Below are 15018 nucleotides of genomic sequence, written 5' to 3' on the forward strand. Positions count from 1 at the left end.
TTTTGGTTTGGGTTCTTGGTGGTGGTTTTTTTTTTGGTTTTTTGTTGGTTTTTTTTTTTCCTCCTTTGATTTCTCTTTGGGAAAAGCACTTTGACTCCTGATTGCTCTACCTCAGACCTGAGAAAAACTCACCACGCTCGCTTTTTGGCGTTTTCTTTTTTTTTTTTTTTTTAAATTGTTGGGGTTTTTTAATTTTTATGAGCGCCGATCTTTATAGTCGTTGTTGTTTTATTGTTACTATTATTATTATTGTTGCTGTCGTGGTTGGTAGCGGCCGGGATTCTGCGGTTGTGTCGAAGCGCTGGTCTCCTCGGGCAGTGGGTGGTTTCTCCTGTGTATCCCTCCTAGGACACTCGAAGATTTTTCTTCCTCCCTTTCTTTTTCTCCTCCTTCACTTCTCCAAGGCTTTTAAAACAAACACAAAAAAAAAAAAAAAAAGCAAACCTACGCCGGTGTTGTCGTCTTTTAAATTTTTTTTTGTTGTTGGGTATTTTTTTTTCTTGACATCTGGGAAACCAATACCCCCCACTCTCAGAAATAACCAAAGACAATGGTTCACTGTGCAGGCTGCAAAAGGCCAATCTTGGACCGGTTTTTGTTGAATGTACTGGACAGGGCTTGGCATGTGAAGTGTGTTCAGTGCTGTGAATGTAAATGCAATTTGACAGAGAAATGCTTTTCGCGAGAAGGCAAGCTTTACTGCAAAAACGACTTCTTTCGGTAAGTACCGGACCCCCCCTGCCCGGAGCATCCATTTTTCATCTCCCTTTTTCCCCCCCCCTTTTTTTTTTTATTTTCCCTCGTTGTTCAATGTGACCCGCAAACGCCTTTTCCGTCCCCCTGCCCCCCTCCCCGTGCACACGGCAAACACCTCCGAAACCGTTGTTATTTCTCCCGGTGATCTCCCGGGGCGGGCGGGGGTCGGGCCCGGGGTGGGGTCCCCGGGCGCCCCGTCGGGGCCCGCAGGGCGAGGCCCGGCCGTTCTCCGCGGGCACCGGCCGCGCTCGAGTTCTCCAAAGTTGCCTCGAAACTATCGACCGGCGGAGCGGGGGCGGTGCGGGCGGGGACCGTCACGGGCCCGGTGCTACGGAGCGGGGGCGGCCCCGCTGCAGCGGCATTTGCCGGGGCTTCCCGGCGGGGCTTTCCGCGGCCGTGAGCGCAGCGCTCCGCGGGCCGGAGCCCGGCGTTGTTTCCCCCGCACGCTCGGAGCCCGGTGCCGCCCCGGCGGGGGGGAAGGCCCGGTGCGGCGGTGCTCCGCGGCTCGGTGCGCGGCTCCGCGGGCCCAGCGCCTCCCGTCAAACCGGGCCAAGGCCACGGCGGAGGGCAGCGTCCCCCTGTCCCCGGCCGATTGATGGAGAGGGCACCGGGCACCGACACCCGCTCGCCTCCGCTTCCCCCGCGCATCCCGGCAGGGCCCGGCCCGGGATAAATCCCGGGCTAGGAGCGGGCTGCCTGCGTCCCTGCCCGGCCGGGCCCCGCCGCCTCGGCCCGCTCGCACACCGGCAATAACGGCAAAGAGCGCTCGGGGCCGGGATGGCCGCGGAGCCCTTCCCGCACCCCGGCACACCGCATCGCCCGGCGGCGGCGGAGCGCTGCCCCGAGCCCCGCCGCTCTGCTGCCGCTCCTCCCCGGGCACAGGGACCGGCGCTGCCCCGGGGCCGGCTGCCGTGAGCCCCGCGGTGCGGCCCCGGCCGGAGCGGAGCGCTGGAGGCACCGAGCCCCGGTGCGGGTCCGGCGCCGGCCGAGCCGGTATCGGCAGCTCCTGCGGCCAATGCGCGGCCGGGACCGATTAATAACATACAAGAATTTTTGCTTGATGTTTATTAGCGTGTCGTTAATCAATGCGTCAGGGCGCGGAGGGGAAACCCTGGACAACGCAGCCCCGGTGTTTAATTAATCCCTCAACACTTCACCCTCAGCCCAAATCGGGTCTATTTTTTTTTTTTTTTTTTTTTTTTAAGATATCATTTCAGGGATTCGCTCGTTAGGAAGAGAGAACGCTCTGGAGGGATGCTTTATTTTATTTCATTTCATTTTGCATGGCCAAGCGGTGCAGCTCGGCGGGGCGAGCGGAGGCCGCGGTGAAGGGCGCGGGGATGCGGTGGGTGCGCTCGCCCGTCGGGGCCTGGCTGCGGGCTGCTCTCGGCGGGGCCCCGCGGCTCGGGCGGGCGCTGCTGACCCGCTGCTCGGCCTCTTCCCCCCAGGTGTTTCGGGACCAAGTGTGCGGGCTGTGCCCAGGGCATCTCCCCCAGCGACCTGGTCCGCAGGGCGCGGAGCAAAGTGTTCCACTTGAACTGTTTTACGTGTATGATGTGTAACAAGCAACTCTCCACCGGCGAGGAGCTCTACATCATAGACGAAAACAAGTTTGTCTGCAAAGAAGATTACCTAAATAACAGCAATACTGCCAAAGAAAACAGCCTGCATTCAGGTGAGGGAGCGCGGCCGGGGCGATGCGGGGATGCGCTCAGCCCCGGCTTCTCCGCGGGGTGAGAGCCAGTCCTCTCCCTTCTCCTCTCCCTTCTCCTCTCCCTTCTCCTCTCCCTTCTCCTCTCCCTTCTCCTCTCCCTTCTCCTCTCCCTTCTCCTCTCCCTTCTCCTCTCCCTTCTCCCCCGGTCGCACCGCGGCCCGTCCCCCCGCGATCGGTATTTCCCCCGCGGCCGCCCCCAGGCTGAGCGTGACCCGGTTTGCTCTCACCCAGCCACCACCGGCAGTGACCCCAGCCTGTCCCCCGACTCCCAAGACCCCTCCCAGGACGACGCCAAGGACTCGGAAAGCGCCAACGTGTCCGACAAGGAGACGGGCAGCAACGAAAACGACGACCAGAACCTGGGGGCCAAGCGGCGGGGACCCCGCACCACCATCAAAGCCAAACAGCTAGAGACTCTGAAAGCCGCCTTCGCGGCCACCCCCAAACCCACCCGGCACATCAGGGAGCAGCTGGCGCAGGAGACCGGCCTCAACATGCGGGTCATCCAGGTACCGCGGCCCCCCCGGGGCACCGGGCACGGCCCCGCCGCCGCCCCGCACGCTCCGGGGGATGCGGCGGCGTGGAGGGGCCGGCGCCCGGCAGCCCCCCGCACTGCAGGGCCAGGGAGAGCCCCGCCGTCGTTTAAAATCGTTATTATCGTGGCGGCCCGGTAGCACACCCACACCCCCCCGGCCCGGTCCCCGGCCCCCCCCCCGCCCCAGCCCCGGCCGGTCGGGAGCGGCAGAGCTGCGGGTTGCTTTTAGAAAGTCCTAAAGAAGCTGCAAATGGTATCGAAATTAATAACCATAAATGTGAGGGGTTAATGGATAAATAAGAATGACAATGCGCTGGAATTATTAAAAGGTTTATAAACCCGCAGCGCTGGGGGTAATGGGGGGTTAAAGGACCATTAAAGACGAGGTTAGATTGGAGAGTCTCAGTGTGAGGGTAATTAGGAGTAATCTTGTCAGGGTAATAAGAATTAACTCAATCATTCTTGACCTGCAGCCGGCGAGCTGCGGGCGGTGGGGAGCGCTCGGCCGGCCGCGGGGCCGCTGTCACGCGTGGGCTCGGCCGCGTTCGAAACGAGGAGGAGCGCGGCTCGGGGACCGGGGCCTCCCCCCGCACACCCGAACAACAGAGACCGGGAAACGCGCGGCCCCGGGGGAGGGGAGGGGAAGGGGGGGGAACGTCCCTGGCGGGGCCGGGGGGAGGCGAGGGGCGGCGGCGGGTCCAGGGCTCCCGTGAGCGGGACACCCACGACCGCGGCTCCCGTGACCGGCGCTTCTCCCGCCGCCCGCCCAGGTCTGGTTCCAGAACCGGCGCTCCAAGGAGCGGCGCATGAAGCAGCTGAGCGCGCTGGGCGCCCGCCGGCACGCCTTCTTCCGCAGCCCGCGCAGGATGCGGCCGCTGGTGGACCGGCTGGAGCCCGGGGAGCTCATCCCCAACGGGCCCTTCTCCTTCTACGGAGGTGGGTAACGCGTCCCCCCCCGGCCCCTCGCCTTCGTGCGCCCGCGGGCACCCCGTCTTGCGATGCCCGCACCCCCGCGGGGACACCCGCCCCGCACCCCCGCGGGCTCCTCGCTCGGCACCGGGGCCGTCCCGGGTAATTCCCCGGCACCCGGGGGCTGCTGTTGCCGCGCTGCCGGCGGGACACGGGTGTTTTTGCCGACCGGGCCGTTGCGTTTGGGTGTCCCCGATGCTGGCTGGGGGCTCTGCTGGAAGGGGATCCCCGGGACTCGGCCACGCCGTTTGCACGATCCCCCCTTGGGTTCAGCGAGCTCTGGGTGACGTTTCGAGGCACCCAGGTGCACTGCCGGGAAAGCGCGCTGGTGTGTCTTCCGCTCGGTTACTTTGCCCGTGTGTTACCTTCCCTCTGTCTCTCCTTGCTCACCAGATTATCAGAGCGAGTATTACGGCCCTGGAAGCAATTACGATTTCTTCCCGCAAGGACCTCCTTCATCTCAAGCTCAGACACCCGTGGATCTCCCTTTCGTGCCCTCCTCGGGGCCGTCAGGCACTCCCCTGGGGGCCATGGATCACCCCCTGCCCGGACATCACCCCTCCAGTGAGGCTCAGCGCTTCACTGACATCATGTCGCACCCCCCCGGAGACTCGCCGAGCCCCGAACCCAACCTGCCCGGGTCCTTGCACTCCATGTCCGCAGAAGTTTTTGGCCCCAGTCCTCCATTTTCTTCGATATCCGTCAACGGTGGTGCTAACTATGGCAATCACTTGTCACATCCACCAGAAATGAATGAAGCAGCTGTGTGGTAGCTTTAAAACAAACTGGGTCTAAGTAAGTGATGATCATCTAGTCTGCTTATTGTTATGGTGTACAGAAATGAATAAATATAACATCTCTCCTGCCCTAAGACAATATTACCTTGGGAACGAACTGAATCCAAATCGCTCCAAGGCAAGCTTTGCTCTAGACCAGGACAATCTTCATGTTATGGTTGTATCAAACAAGCAAGGGGACTTTTTTGTACCATTGACAAAGAAACTGGTGAAGCTGTACAGTAAAGTGCTGCCATACCGTAGGATGGCGTAAGTTTGATTACCCTGTTGGATGTCATCCTAAGAGCCACAATCCTTAGAAACTTCTCATTTAAAAAAAAAAAAAAAATAATTGAATGAAGGAAAGGTCAAAGAAAAGGGGGAAAAAAAGCTTCAAGAACTCTAGCCTTCCCGGTTAAGGATGGTTCTGGCATTATGAATTTGTTTGTTAATTTTTGTCTCTCAGAAAGTTCAACAACAAGAAACTCTTTTTAGCTTCAGCCATTTCAGCCTGCTGACTATCAGGTGGGACAACTTTCTTTTTCCTTTGTTTTTGTTTTGTTTTCCAAAATAACAAATACTAAATGTTAAGCCCTCAGCACCAACTCTTCTACCTTCACAAAGCTACACGTACAAAACCTCCTCATCATAGCAAGGGTCACCACCCAGACCTCTAACGAAAATGACTTGAAAAAAACAAACAAACAAAAAGTATTCTACCTTCACAGAGAGAGAAAAGCTAAACAAAAAGACTCTATTGAACTAAAAACAGTCAACTGTTTACGTCTAATGTTAAATTCAGGAGTTCAATGTTTTACTAATAAATCCTGTTTTAGAACCTCTTGTTCAAAAGCAAAATATTTTGAGCAACCAACCAAAATAGTTCATTTTCTTTTCTGTAGATGTTATAACAGATTGCAGGGCTTGTGGTTCACTGTGCTAGTTTGTAAAAGGTGTTGTTTACAGAAGGCAAAGAAAAAAAAAAACCCATGAAACCCAGACAGTTGCCAAATAAAGTAAATATATAGCACAAATACTGTAAGGTGCTTTGCACCAGCAACCCGAGAAGGTGTTTAAAAAGTGTTACAAGGTTAAAAAAAAAAAAACAAAAACCAACTAACAAACATCTTTGCTAATTTTTAGTCCTGTTGAACATTCATGGAATTGTTAATATGACTTATATAGACCCACACAGGTTTTATTTTTGTGTCTTTAAAATAAAAGTCCAAAATATTTAAATTTTATGGTCAAATATGCAGTCAACAGCTGCTACTTTTTTCTTTATATATTAAATTTCTCATATGTCTTTTATTGTTCTAATAAACCTAAGCTTGTGTGACCTCCAGTGCATATTAGACCATTCACTGTATGAAAGAAAACATGTTGGATAAAATTTGTGCGTTTTTAATAAAATTAGAAAATCTGATGTTTAGATAACTTGTGTTTCATTTGATGTTTTAAGCAATTTTAAATGGATTCTCTGGAGTAAAATAGCCCTGAGAAAGAATGATCCACTCTACTGATAATCCTGTATAGCTCTTTTGCTTCGGGAGAAGTCTAAACCCCGGTGTCGCTGCAGATAGCAGGCAGTGGCAGCTCCGGCCCCTCTCTCCATCTGCAGCCTCCGTTGGTGAAGTACAAACAACGCGCTACGCTGTACGCTAAATTGCAAAACTGGAACCTAATCCAATCGTTAAATATATTAACCTCTTCTTGGTCTATACTAAGAGAAAACATACTCAAAATGCTTATTTTGTGCGTAAACAAAAATGTATTGTAAATGTAAAAAAGTTTGCAAAGATACGGTTTTTAATTCATCCATTTTTACTGAAATTGATTCTCCAAAGGAAATTTTTCTTTTTTTTTTTTTTTTTTAATTCCTAACTGGATGGTTTTCAACACAGCATAACCTCAATGTCATGGAAGTAATTTTCATCCTTTTTTAGAGCTGATACAAAGTCAATTGTTTAATAGCGTTTGGTATATATGAAGTTCTCTGAAGGGCAGCGGGGGAGAGTATTTTGCTTTGCACTAGATACGTACTCATTTTCTTGGAGAAAAATGAAACAAAACAAAAAAAAAATCCGGAATCTTGTGAAATGACAGATTTAATGTTTTAATTATAAATGATTGCAGAATCCCAAATATTCAGTGCTTCAAAAGCAAAAGTCTCACTGATTCCGAGAGGACTTTGACCTGTGTTAGAAGCAAAGAATTAGGTTCGGTTCTGAAAAGTCACTGCTTTAAACGTTTGCCACCTGCTGAGCTAATAGAACGGGATGAACTATAATTGCATATTTTCCTTCGTCTCTCAGCTAATCACGACTCTGGCTGGCTTCTTTTTTTATTTTATGTAGACACAGAAATTTACGCTAAAACACAGACTTCTACATTCCCAGCGATTCAATTATTTATTTCTTTGGACTGAGAAGGGGGGGGAAATTAAAATGCTTTAAAGTTGTATGATTTGTAATTTTCAATGGTGATTTTTTTTTATTTTGTTCACAACCTAGTTTCTATGCCCAGCAGAGGGGCCACCTAGATGAAGCAATAGTTCACTTTAAACACAAAATGTCTTATATAATAATATAAAGATAAAAACTATCTGCAAGGGATCTGTTAGTGTTTCTAAAAAAAATTCATGCTTTATTAAATACAAGGGGAGACTTCTTAAACTCATGGACTCCGTGTCTAACTCATTTATTTGTCTTTTGTATTGTTACTCTGTTTTGTTGCTCTGTTTTGCATTTATATAAGCAAAGTAATGGGTGATCTATTTATTATGAACTTTTACTTATCTGGGCGAGTGCTATTGATAAATACTGCTGTTTGCGCTTCTGGTCTATGCTGCTGTTTTATTGTCGAATCAATTATTTTAAATGAGAATTTCACCAAATAGGCTTATTTTGTAGAAAACATGTCTGACAAGTGGTTTTTCTTTTTTTTTTTTTTTTTTTTTGGTAATGAGGTACTTGTACAGTTTATTCTGTGTTAATTTAGGCAGCGATGTGATACGGTTCAGTTTAGGTCAGTGGCTTATAAAAGGGAGGGAGGAGAGCCTGTATTTTTTTCGAAGCTCCCATCCCTTCCGCAGGGGCTTTGCCCATCTTCGGGGCGGGGGGGGAGCCCAGGAGCCGTTCCCAGGCTGGAGGCTGAGCGTGTCCTTCAGTGCTTCCCGGGATCCGCTCTGGAGGCCCCAGCACTTTGCAGATTTGAATTCTGTGCTCTTCAGAGCGAGCTCGGTGTTTCTGAAGACCCTAATCCAGCAACAATTGCACAGTCAAAACTCCTTTTGAAATCATTGTCACGTTGGGTTCTTGTAAGTCCTTGTTTACAAGAGCATTTCCATTGACTTCGGTAGCGTTACTTGGGTGCACAGAGGTCTGCAGGAGAAGGGCCTCGAAAATATGTGCTGCCTGGATGGATTTTACACGTGCGTGTGAATTTTTTAACTGCAGAAACGTGGACGCGACACGTATGCAACTCTATGTATGTGCAATGTAATTTCAAAAGCGTTTTTAGAAGTAATGACTCTCTTTTGATCTTTTCTTCCTCGACCGCTGCTGGTTTCGGTGACCTTCACCTTGTTGCTATGTCCCGGCAGAAGGTGCAGCCCGGTGACGTTAAACCCCGCGCGGGCCCGCGTCTGCTCGCCCGGTTTGGGATGGCATCGTGGCGTCAGCCAGGGCGAGCGGCACGCGCCCTCGCGGCACGGACGAGGGATGCTCGGTGTTTAAACGCGCGAGACCGAAGACTTGTGCAAACCCCGTGTGTAAGACCGTTCACTAGGAAAAAGGTACAAGGCAAATATTGTAAGTATGATTCCTGTTGAGCTAATCCACGTGAAGGAGATATTTTGAAGGCTAAGCAAAGTGGCTTTAAAATGCCCTGAGTTTCCAGCATGCGAACAAAACTCCGCTTTTGGCCCAAACTGGCTGCACGCCGCCCCACCGCGCTGTCACTGGGCGATGCTCCTCTCTGCCCTTTCCCGTCGCCTCCGGTCACCGCTGGTATCTATTTACTCAGGCCTTCGCTTGGGGAACGGTAGGGGATTTGTAAAGCTCTGTATCCCAGGAGTAAGAATGTACTTAAATTACGATTTGTAGACAAATGTTGTATATTATTTTAATATGTGTATGTCTACCCAGATGCTGAGCGATGGGTACACGATACAAATCTATAAATAAATATAATTTAAAAATATCAGTGGTGATTTACATACTTTTGCCATCCTAGGAAGTGGCAGATATCGCAGTGTGCTCTCAGGAACGATTCCTTTTGCCATAGTCTGGATTTTTTTCCCCGAACAAGAGTGTTGTATTGAGGCTTTGCATGTTCTTACAATATTAAATATAAGCAACTGCAGTCTCCCTTTCTGTTACTATGCCTAGTAGATAAATTCACATATATTAAGATTCAGCAATTGATACATATCCTTAAATGCTGCCGGTGCTGTTGAGTTGGGAACAGGGATGCGTGATGCTGGAGCAGGTTCCGGAAGGTCTTTTATTTGTGTCTGCCACGGCATGGGGGGGTGCTCGGGTTCCTCACGCCAACAAAACATCCGTGAAGTTACAAACAAAATTAATGAGACCGTTAAAAATATATTTTGATTCTAAATCCTTCTTTGATTGCTATCTCCTGTTTCTTTTTCAATAGCGTTTGTGGTGCTTTTAGCTGTAGAGCATGGGGTCATGCTTAGAAAGCGGAGTTTGTTGTTGTCTGGAGAGTTTTGCATTCTTTGAGTGCAGCATCGTAATGCGGGAATTGAAGGGTAAACGCGGCCTTACCGTTGGCTGACCTTCAACTTCCCAAATCTCTGTTCTTGGGATTACTGTAACTGGAACGGTAAGGGTACTCCTAGGCGACTGATTTTCCTGCAGCGTGTTTACCGCTTGCGCGTGGGATCGCTGGAGGTGATGCACGTAGCTGGTTTTGTTGAGCAGCTCACGGTCCGGTTCTCGGAGAATCCCCCGGCCCCCTGCGTAACGCTCCTGGGGAGCAGGGGCACGACTGCTCTCACTTCCGTCTTCTCTTACAGGCTGTCTTCAAATTCAGGACCAGCTCTGTTCTGATGACATTTGGTGCGCTGTTCAGCGAGCGTTTTTGGCAACAGGACGAATTGGATTTTTTTTCCTGATTGGTTTTAATACAAGCTCGCTTCCTGCAGAATCTGAACCTTTAGAGAGGCTGGCAGTATCTCACGTGCTTTGGAATGAAACCCTTAGCTCTGCTAATCGAGGAAGCCCAAGTTTGCAGGACAGGTCTAGTGTGATTTTTTTGTTTTTTTGTTTTTTTTTTTTTTTTGGAAAGGTCTCTATACGGCGTGAGAATCGTCGTGCAGCGCAGGCTGTAAACGTGAGCTGGAAAACACCCCCCCGACTTCTACAGAGCTGGAGGGAGACGTATGGCGAGGTGTTGCGGTGAATTGCTGGGAGCAAAGCGTGTGGCAAACGCTGCCTTGCGCGATCGTGCTCAGCGTCTCGAGAATAGCTGCGTGCTGGCGTTTCCGTGCACGGGAGAGTGCGCACATGGGATTTGCACGGGCACATTTTTTTTTTTTGTGGATGAAAAATAGATTTTTGCTCCAGAGAGAAAGGTTTTCTTCTAGTTTCGAAATTGTCTCTGGGTGGCCTTTAAAATGCTTATCTGCTGGAAGCATCTTTAGGCTGTGCATCTATTCGGAAGCGCTATATTCATTGTATTTTTAGATGTAAGAACAATTAAGGGTTGATAAAATCTTTAAAACAACTGTGTTTTTTGAATGAGTGACGGGTTAGGAATATGAGAAATACTCAATAAAAACACGGAAGAAAAATAGTAATAAATATTTATAAGGAGCGTGGCTTTTTATGTACATAATCTAAATTTCCTGTTATGTAATTTGTTTTAGTGGCTAGGTTTTATGTCTGCTCCTTTCTGCTTCTCCCCAATTTTTTTTTCTCTTCTTTTTTCTCTTTTTCACTGACAAGTTGTGTTGCTGATTTAAAAAGAAAAATTTGAAATGAAATACTATGACCGAAATGAAAAAGGTTGGTTTGGAAAATGACGTTTCCTAGCCAAAGTGTTGGAAAGATAAGCTCAGCTCTGGCTTGTAGCTATTTTTGGACAGCATGCAGTCCTCTGTATATGGGTCAAATTCTGCCGTTGATAATGCAATTCAATTAAATTCATCAGACGCGACTGCGGCATGTGTAATTCCCGTGGATCTCCATGGGAATCCCGTCGCAGACCGGTGCCTGCAGCCCACCCCGCTCCCACCGCTCCGCTCACCAAGGTGCGGACCCAACGCCGAGCGCTGCCGAATGCAGAAGGGCACGCGGGCGAGCAGTGAATTACTCGGTGGTGGTGCCTGAATGGCTTGACATTTCCAACACGTTTCTTTATTTATACATTTAAGTAAAGAAGTGCTCTGAAAAATGGATTCGTATTAATAACCTGTAATTATAGAGACACACAAGGATGATACGGTCGTTCACTGCCAAAGCTCCCATCTAATCTGACAGTTTCCTAAAAGATGACAAGCTCCGCAAATACACGGGAGCAAGGGAAGCTGAGTGTGAGAAATTAAAAGTGCTTTTTTTGTAGTACAGCCTATTCAGAATTCACTTGTTTATCTATTCTGTGTTTAGGGTGTTATTTCCATTTTAGCAAATAAGCATGTAAATAAAAAGTAAAATTAAGAGGAAAAATGCCAAAGAAATTATGTCAGTTAGTTTGATGGCTTCTGCTTATAGTTTATAAATAGGCAGAGGGTTTTACAGACCGTACCGTGATGCATAAAAAGGCTTTCATGATCGTCTTAAATGAAAATGTATTGATATAATTTTTGTACAAATATTCCCCCGCATGATTATGAGTCCAAACCACGGCAGCATGGTTTGAGGGCATGTGAACCAGAAATTAAAACCGAGCCTGAGAGTCTGATTTAATTACCCCGCCAAGTGAAAGGCAAAAGAGAGAGGATAAACAGCGAAGAAGGAGACTCTGTTGGTGAAACATTTTAACAAGCCGTGACTTTCATACGCTGCATTTTCTGTTTGATGTTGGTTTATATTGACCGAATCTCCTTATCAAAATTTTTGAATTAACAGCTCCCGCAGCAGTTTGAGCGCCGGTGAGCGGGGCTGGGGTAACCTGAGCAAGTCCCAGCGCGGGGGCCTCCCCCCTTCTCCCCTGCACGCTGGCGCGGGGGAAGGCGTGTGCGATGCACGCGGCCGAGCGTGGCGTGCTCTTCCCCCTTCACGTTTGTTTTGCACCGATGTAAGTGACGGATGCAGGACAGAAAAGAAACAGGTCTGTAAGGCCTGACAGGAGCCCTCGAGTTTACAGCTGTACATACGTGAATTTTAATGCGTTGCCGGATGGGGGATTTATACCGAACGATTGTCCCATTAGTCTCAGTGGGTGAAATCCTGATCTCACTGGCGTGACTGGTGAAAATGCTGTTGACTTCAAGAAGCCCATTTTTTTACTCAAAAGGACTAATGCAGCTCACTGTGTATTTTTTTATGAATTACATCGGGTACGTTTTATTTAACCATCACTAAAAGCCTCTCTCCCTTTATTAATAGGGCTATTTATTATTTGTTAGGTTAGAGAACATCCCTTTGCCACTCTGTAAGAGTGCAGAGGTTTGAAAATGCAATCGTGCAGCGGGGGGGTCTCGGCACCAGTTCTTTGGTTTGGTGAGAGGCTAGTTACTCCCAAGTAACTCTTCAGGTAAGCACTTGTTTCTGCTACTTAATTTTCTATAGATTTATTTCTCCAGGCGCCTCCCTTTGTTTATCATGGCACCTTTAACTCTGGAAACAAAATACCTACAAACTTGAAGGAAAAAAAAAAAAATAGAAACAAAACCAGGGCAGACACACTGTGAACATCTCCTGGTTTATAAAACTATGTCTTAGTGAAAAAAAAATATGATAGCTGTGCTTAATTTCACATTGATGTGGCAATGGCAAACCCATGTAATATATAATGCAGAGCATTATAGCTGTCAATCATATCACGATAAAATAAATACAAAATAAAGTTGGTTGAAATAAGATTGAAATACTCAATGGAATAAAACCCAAGGGGTTTGCAATGAAAAACGTGCATTTTTAGTAAACATTAGCTTTTATATAAATTGAACTGTATCTCGTCTTCACAGTACACAGCCTCACACAGGTTTATAGGGAGAGTCGCAGGGTATTTGAGAAGAGGGCGCGATATTTGGGGGTTTTCCCAGTCGTCTCCTTCCTTGGTGCCTCTCAGGAGCCCGAGCCCCCACCTGAAGTTGGCGGGTCGCAATGACGGGCCGATGCTGCAGGAGGAAATGGTAATTAATGATATTCCTCTGCCCTCTGTAGGAGAACCGCCTGCACTGAACACTGCTGCGGGGAAGCGCCGCTGGATCCCGGAGTAACACCACCGCTGCTGCCTGGCCCGCTCCTGCCTGCGTTCTAATTAGAAAGCATGTCTGGATTAAATTTTATGCATTTAAAAAAAAACCAGTCAAGGAATGGGGAAAAGGCTTGTGTTGACAAGAAGGGGATGAGCAAGCAGCCTATGCAATTTGTCTCCGAGCTAAGGCTCGAGGCGGTACCCAGCTCAAGTCTGCAGCTTGCTGCTGGCACCTTCGCAGGCAGAATCCCAACGCCGGTTGTGGAAAGCCCAAATCCCAGAGTCCAGGCTGACCCCCCCCGAACCTGCTCGTTGTGGGGTATGAAGTTCTGCAACTCGGATTTGAGATGCTGATTCGAGTCCCCCGCTCCCTTGTAACAAAATAGGCACCAACCTCTATCGCCGTTCCCCAATTCCAGGTCTAACCTTGTGTTTCGGGGCCACCTCGCCCCACGCAGTGGCCGGGAGAAGCTGTCAGCACGCAAACCCGAGAGAACCTGGTCTCGTTACCGCTCTCAGCAGGTCACTTCTGCATCGCCGTGCTGCAGCTTCTAGGCCAGCGTTTGGCAAAAGCGCCCAGGAGCTTTGGTGCCGGTATGGATTCACCGAGCTTGGCGTAACTGCGGTGTAAAGATCCATCCCGTGTAAATCCGGTGTAAGGATCCATCTGCGTACGAGGACTGGGGCTAACCGAAGAACCGGCCTTTCAGCTCTCGCTGCTGTAAGAGGGACCCTGGCTTCAACAGAGGCCACAAAACGTTTAACGTTTGGGATGAGAAAGGGATCGATGCAGCCCGGTGCAGCCGGCGGTGCTGGACAAGCGCGACGTTGGCTTACAGAAAGAGTTGCAATATTTTGCATGATAGAACAGGACTTTGATTTACACCGCTAACCGTTACCCCGGTGCTGCTCAGTGTCAGAGCACGGGGCAAACGCCAGTTCTCACAAGCCCGGTGCGTACGATCGTCTTTGTTCCCCCGTTAACGACGGAGGGACCGGGGGCCGGGGCCGCCAGCCCGTATCCGTGGGGGTATTTCTATGTATCGCCGTTACTCCTGGCTGTGCCTCCGCACACCCCAAGCCCGGACGCCCGGCAGACAATAGGCGGACACTCGCGAAGCCCCGGGACCCGCTGGGCCGGTTCCTCCCGCTCTCCCCGGTTGCGGCACCGGGCACCGGTACCGGCTGCAGCTCGGGCCCGGCGGGACCCGCGCTCCGAACCGGCGGGCGGTAGGACCCTGCGAGACCCGTCCCGTCCCACCGCCCCGCGCTGCCCCGGCCCGCCGGCCCCGCCCCATGCCCCGCCCCCGCCCCTCCCTCCCTCTCTGCTCCCTCCCGCGGGAAGATGGCGGCGCCCTTAGCGCGGCAGCTGGAGGAGCTGCTCAACCCCAGGCCCAGCTTACGCGACCCCGAGGACGACGCGGAGGAAGGTGAGGGAGGGCCGGGAGGAGGGTTCACTACCCGCGGCCGGCGGAGCGGGCTGGGGCGGGCCGGGTGCTGCCGGACCGGCCGCACGTGGCGCCGCCGCGGGCCGCCGCCTCAGAGGGGGCTCGGCCCGGGCGCGGAGTCAAGGCCCCCTCAGCCCCGCTGGGCGCCTCGATCTCCGCCAGCCGCGGACAGAGGTCGGCTCTCCCCGCTGTGCCCCCAGCTCCGGGCGGCCCCATGGCGCTCGGCCCGCCGCCACCCGCCACCCCGCGCCCAGACGGGCCGCCGCCGGGGTTACCTCAAGGGCCGGGGCTACCTCCGGGATCAGCGTTATGTCAAGGATCGGGGTTACCTCAGGAGCCGGGGCTGAAGTTCCCTCAGCGCCGAGTTACCTCAGGGCTGCCCAGGCCGGGCTGCCCGGTGTAGGCCCCGCCATAGGCCGGGCAGCGCGGAGT

General features: G+C 51.0%; 2 protein-coding genes and 1 long non-coding RNA gene across 4 annotated transcripts in view; all 3 read left to right on the forward strand.

Annotated features, from left to right (window-relative positions):
• The first annotated feature begins 528 nt into the window (after positions 1–528).
• Positions 529–7140, forward strand: LHX1 (LIM homeobox 1). 2 transcript variants are annotated; one of them, XM_054847467.1, is made up of 5 exons: positions 529–720; positions 2205–2431; positions 2702–2979; positions 3776–3941; positions 4368–7140. In XM_054847467.1, exons 1-5 carry the CDS (start codon positions 551–553, stop codon positions 4745–4747), a joined length of 1221 nt encoding a protein of 406 aa, XP_054703442.1. In that variant the 5' UTR covers positions 529–550; the 3' UTR covers positions 4748–7140. The 2 variants fall into 2 exon arrangements, with proteins under 2 accessions (XP_054703442.1, XP_054703443.1); XM_054847468.1 differs by lacking the exon at positions 529–720 and adding an exon at positions 757–2101.
• Positions 7141–8442: 1302 nt separating this feature from the next.
• LOC129215000 (uncharacterized) lies at positions 8443–13202 on the forward strand. The gene is made up of 3 exons (XR_008579868.1): positions 8443–8562; positions 12345–12472; positions 13105–13202. It is a non-coding gene; the product is annotated as an uncharacterized LOC129215000 (long non-coding RNA).
• Positions 13203–14452: 1250 nt separating this feature from the next.
• AATF (apoptosis antagonizing transcription factor) overlaps positions 14453–15018 on the forward strand; it is a 56399-nt gene continuing 55833 nt past the window's right edge. The window contains exon 1 of the mRNA XM_054847466.1: positions 14453–14568. Coding sequence (XP_054703441.1) covers positions 14484–14568 — 85 coding nt within the window. The 5' untranslated portion in view covers positions 14453–14483. The remainder of the gene's footprint in view (positions 14569–15018) is intronic.

This window comes from Grus americana, chromosome 19 (genome assembly GCF_028858705.1).
Source record: "Grus americana isolate bGruAme1 chromosome 19, bGruAme1.mat, whole genome shotgun sequence".
Classification (NCBI taxonomy): domain Eukaryota; kingdom Metazoa; phylum Chordata; class Aves; order Gruiformes; family Gruidae; genus Grus; species Grus americana.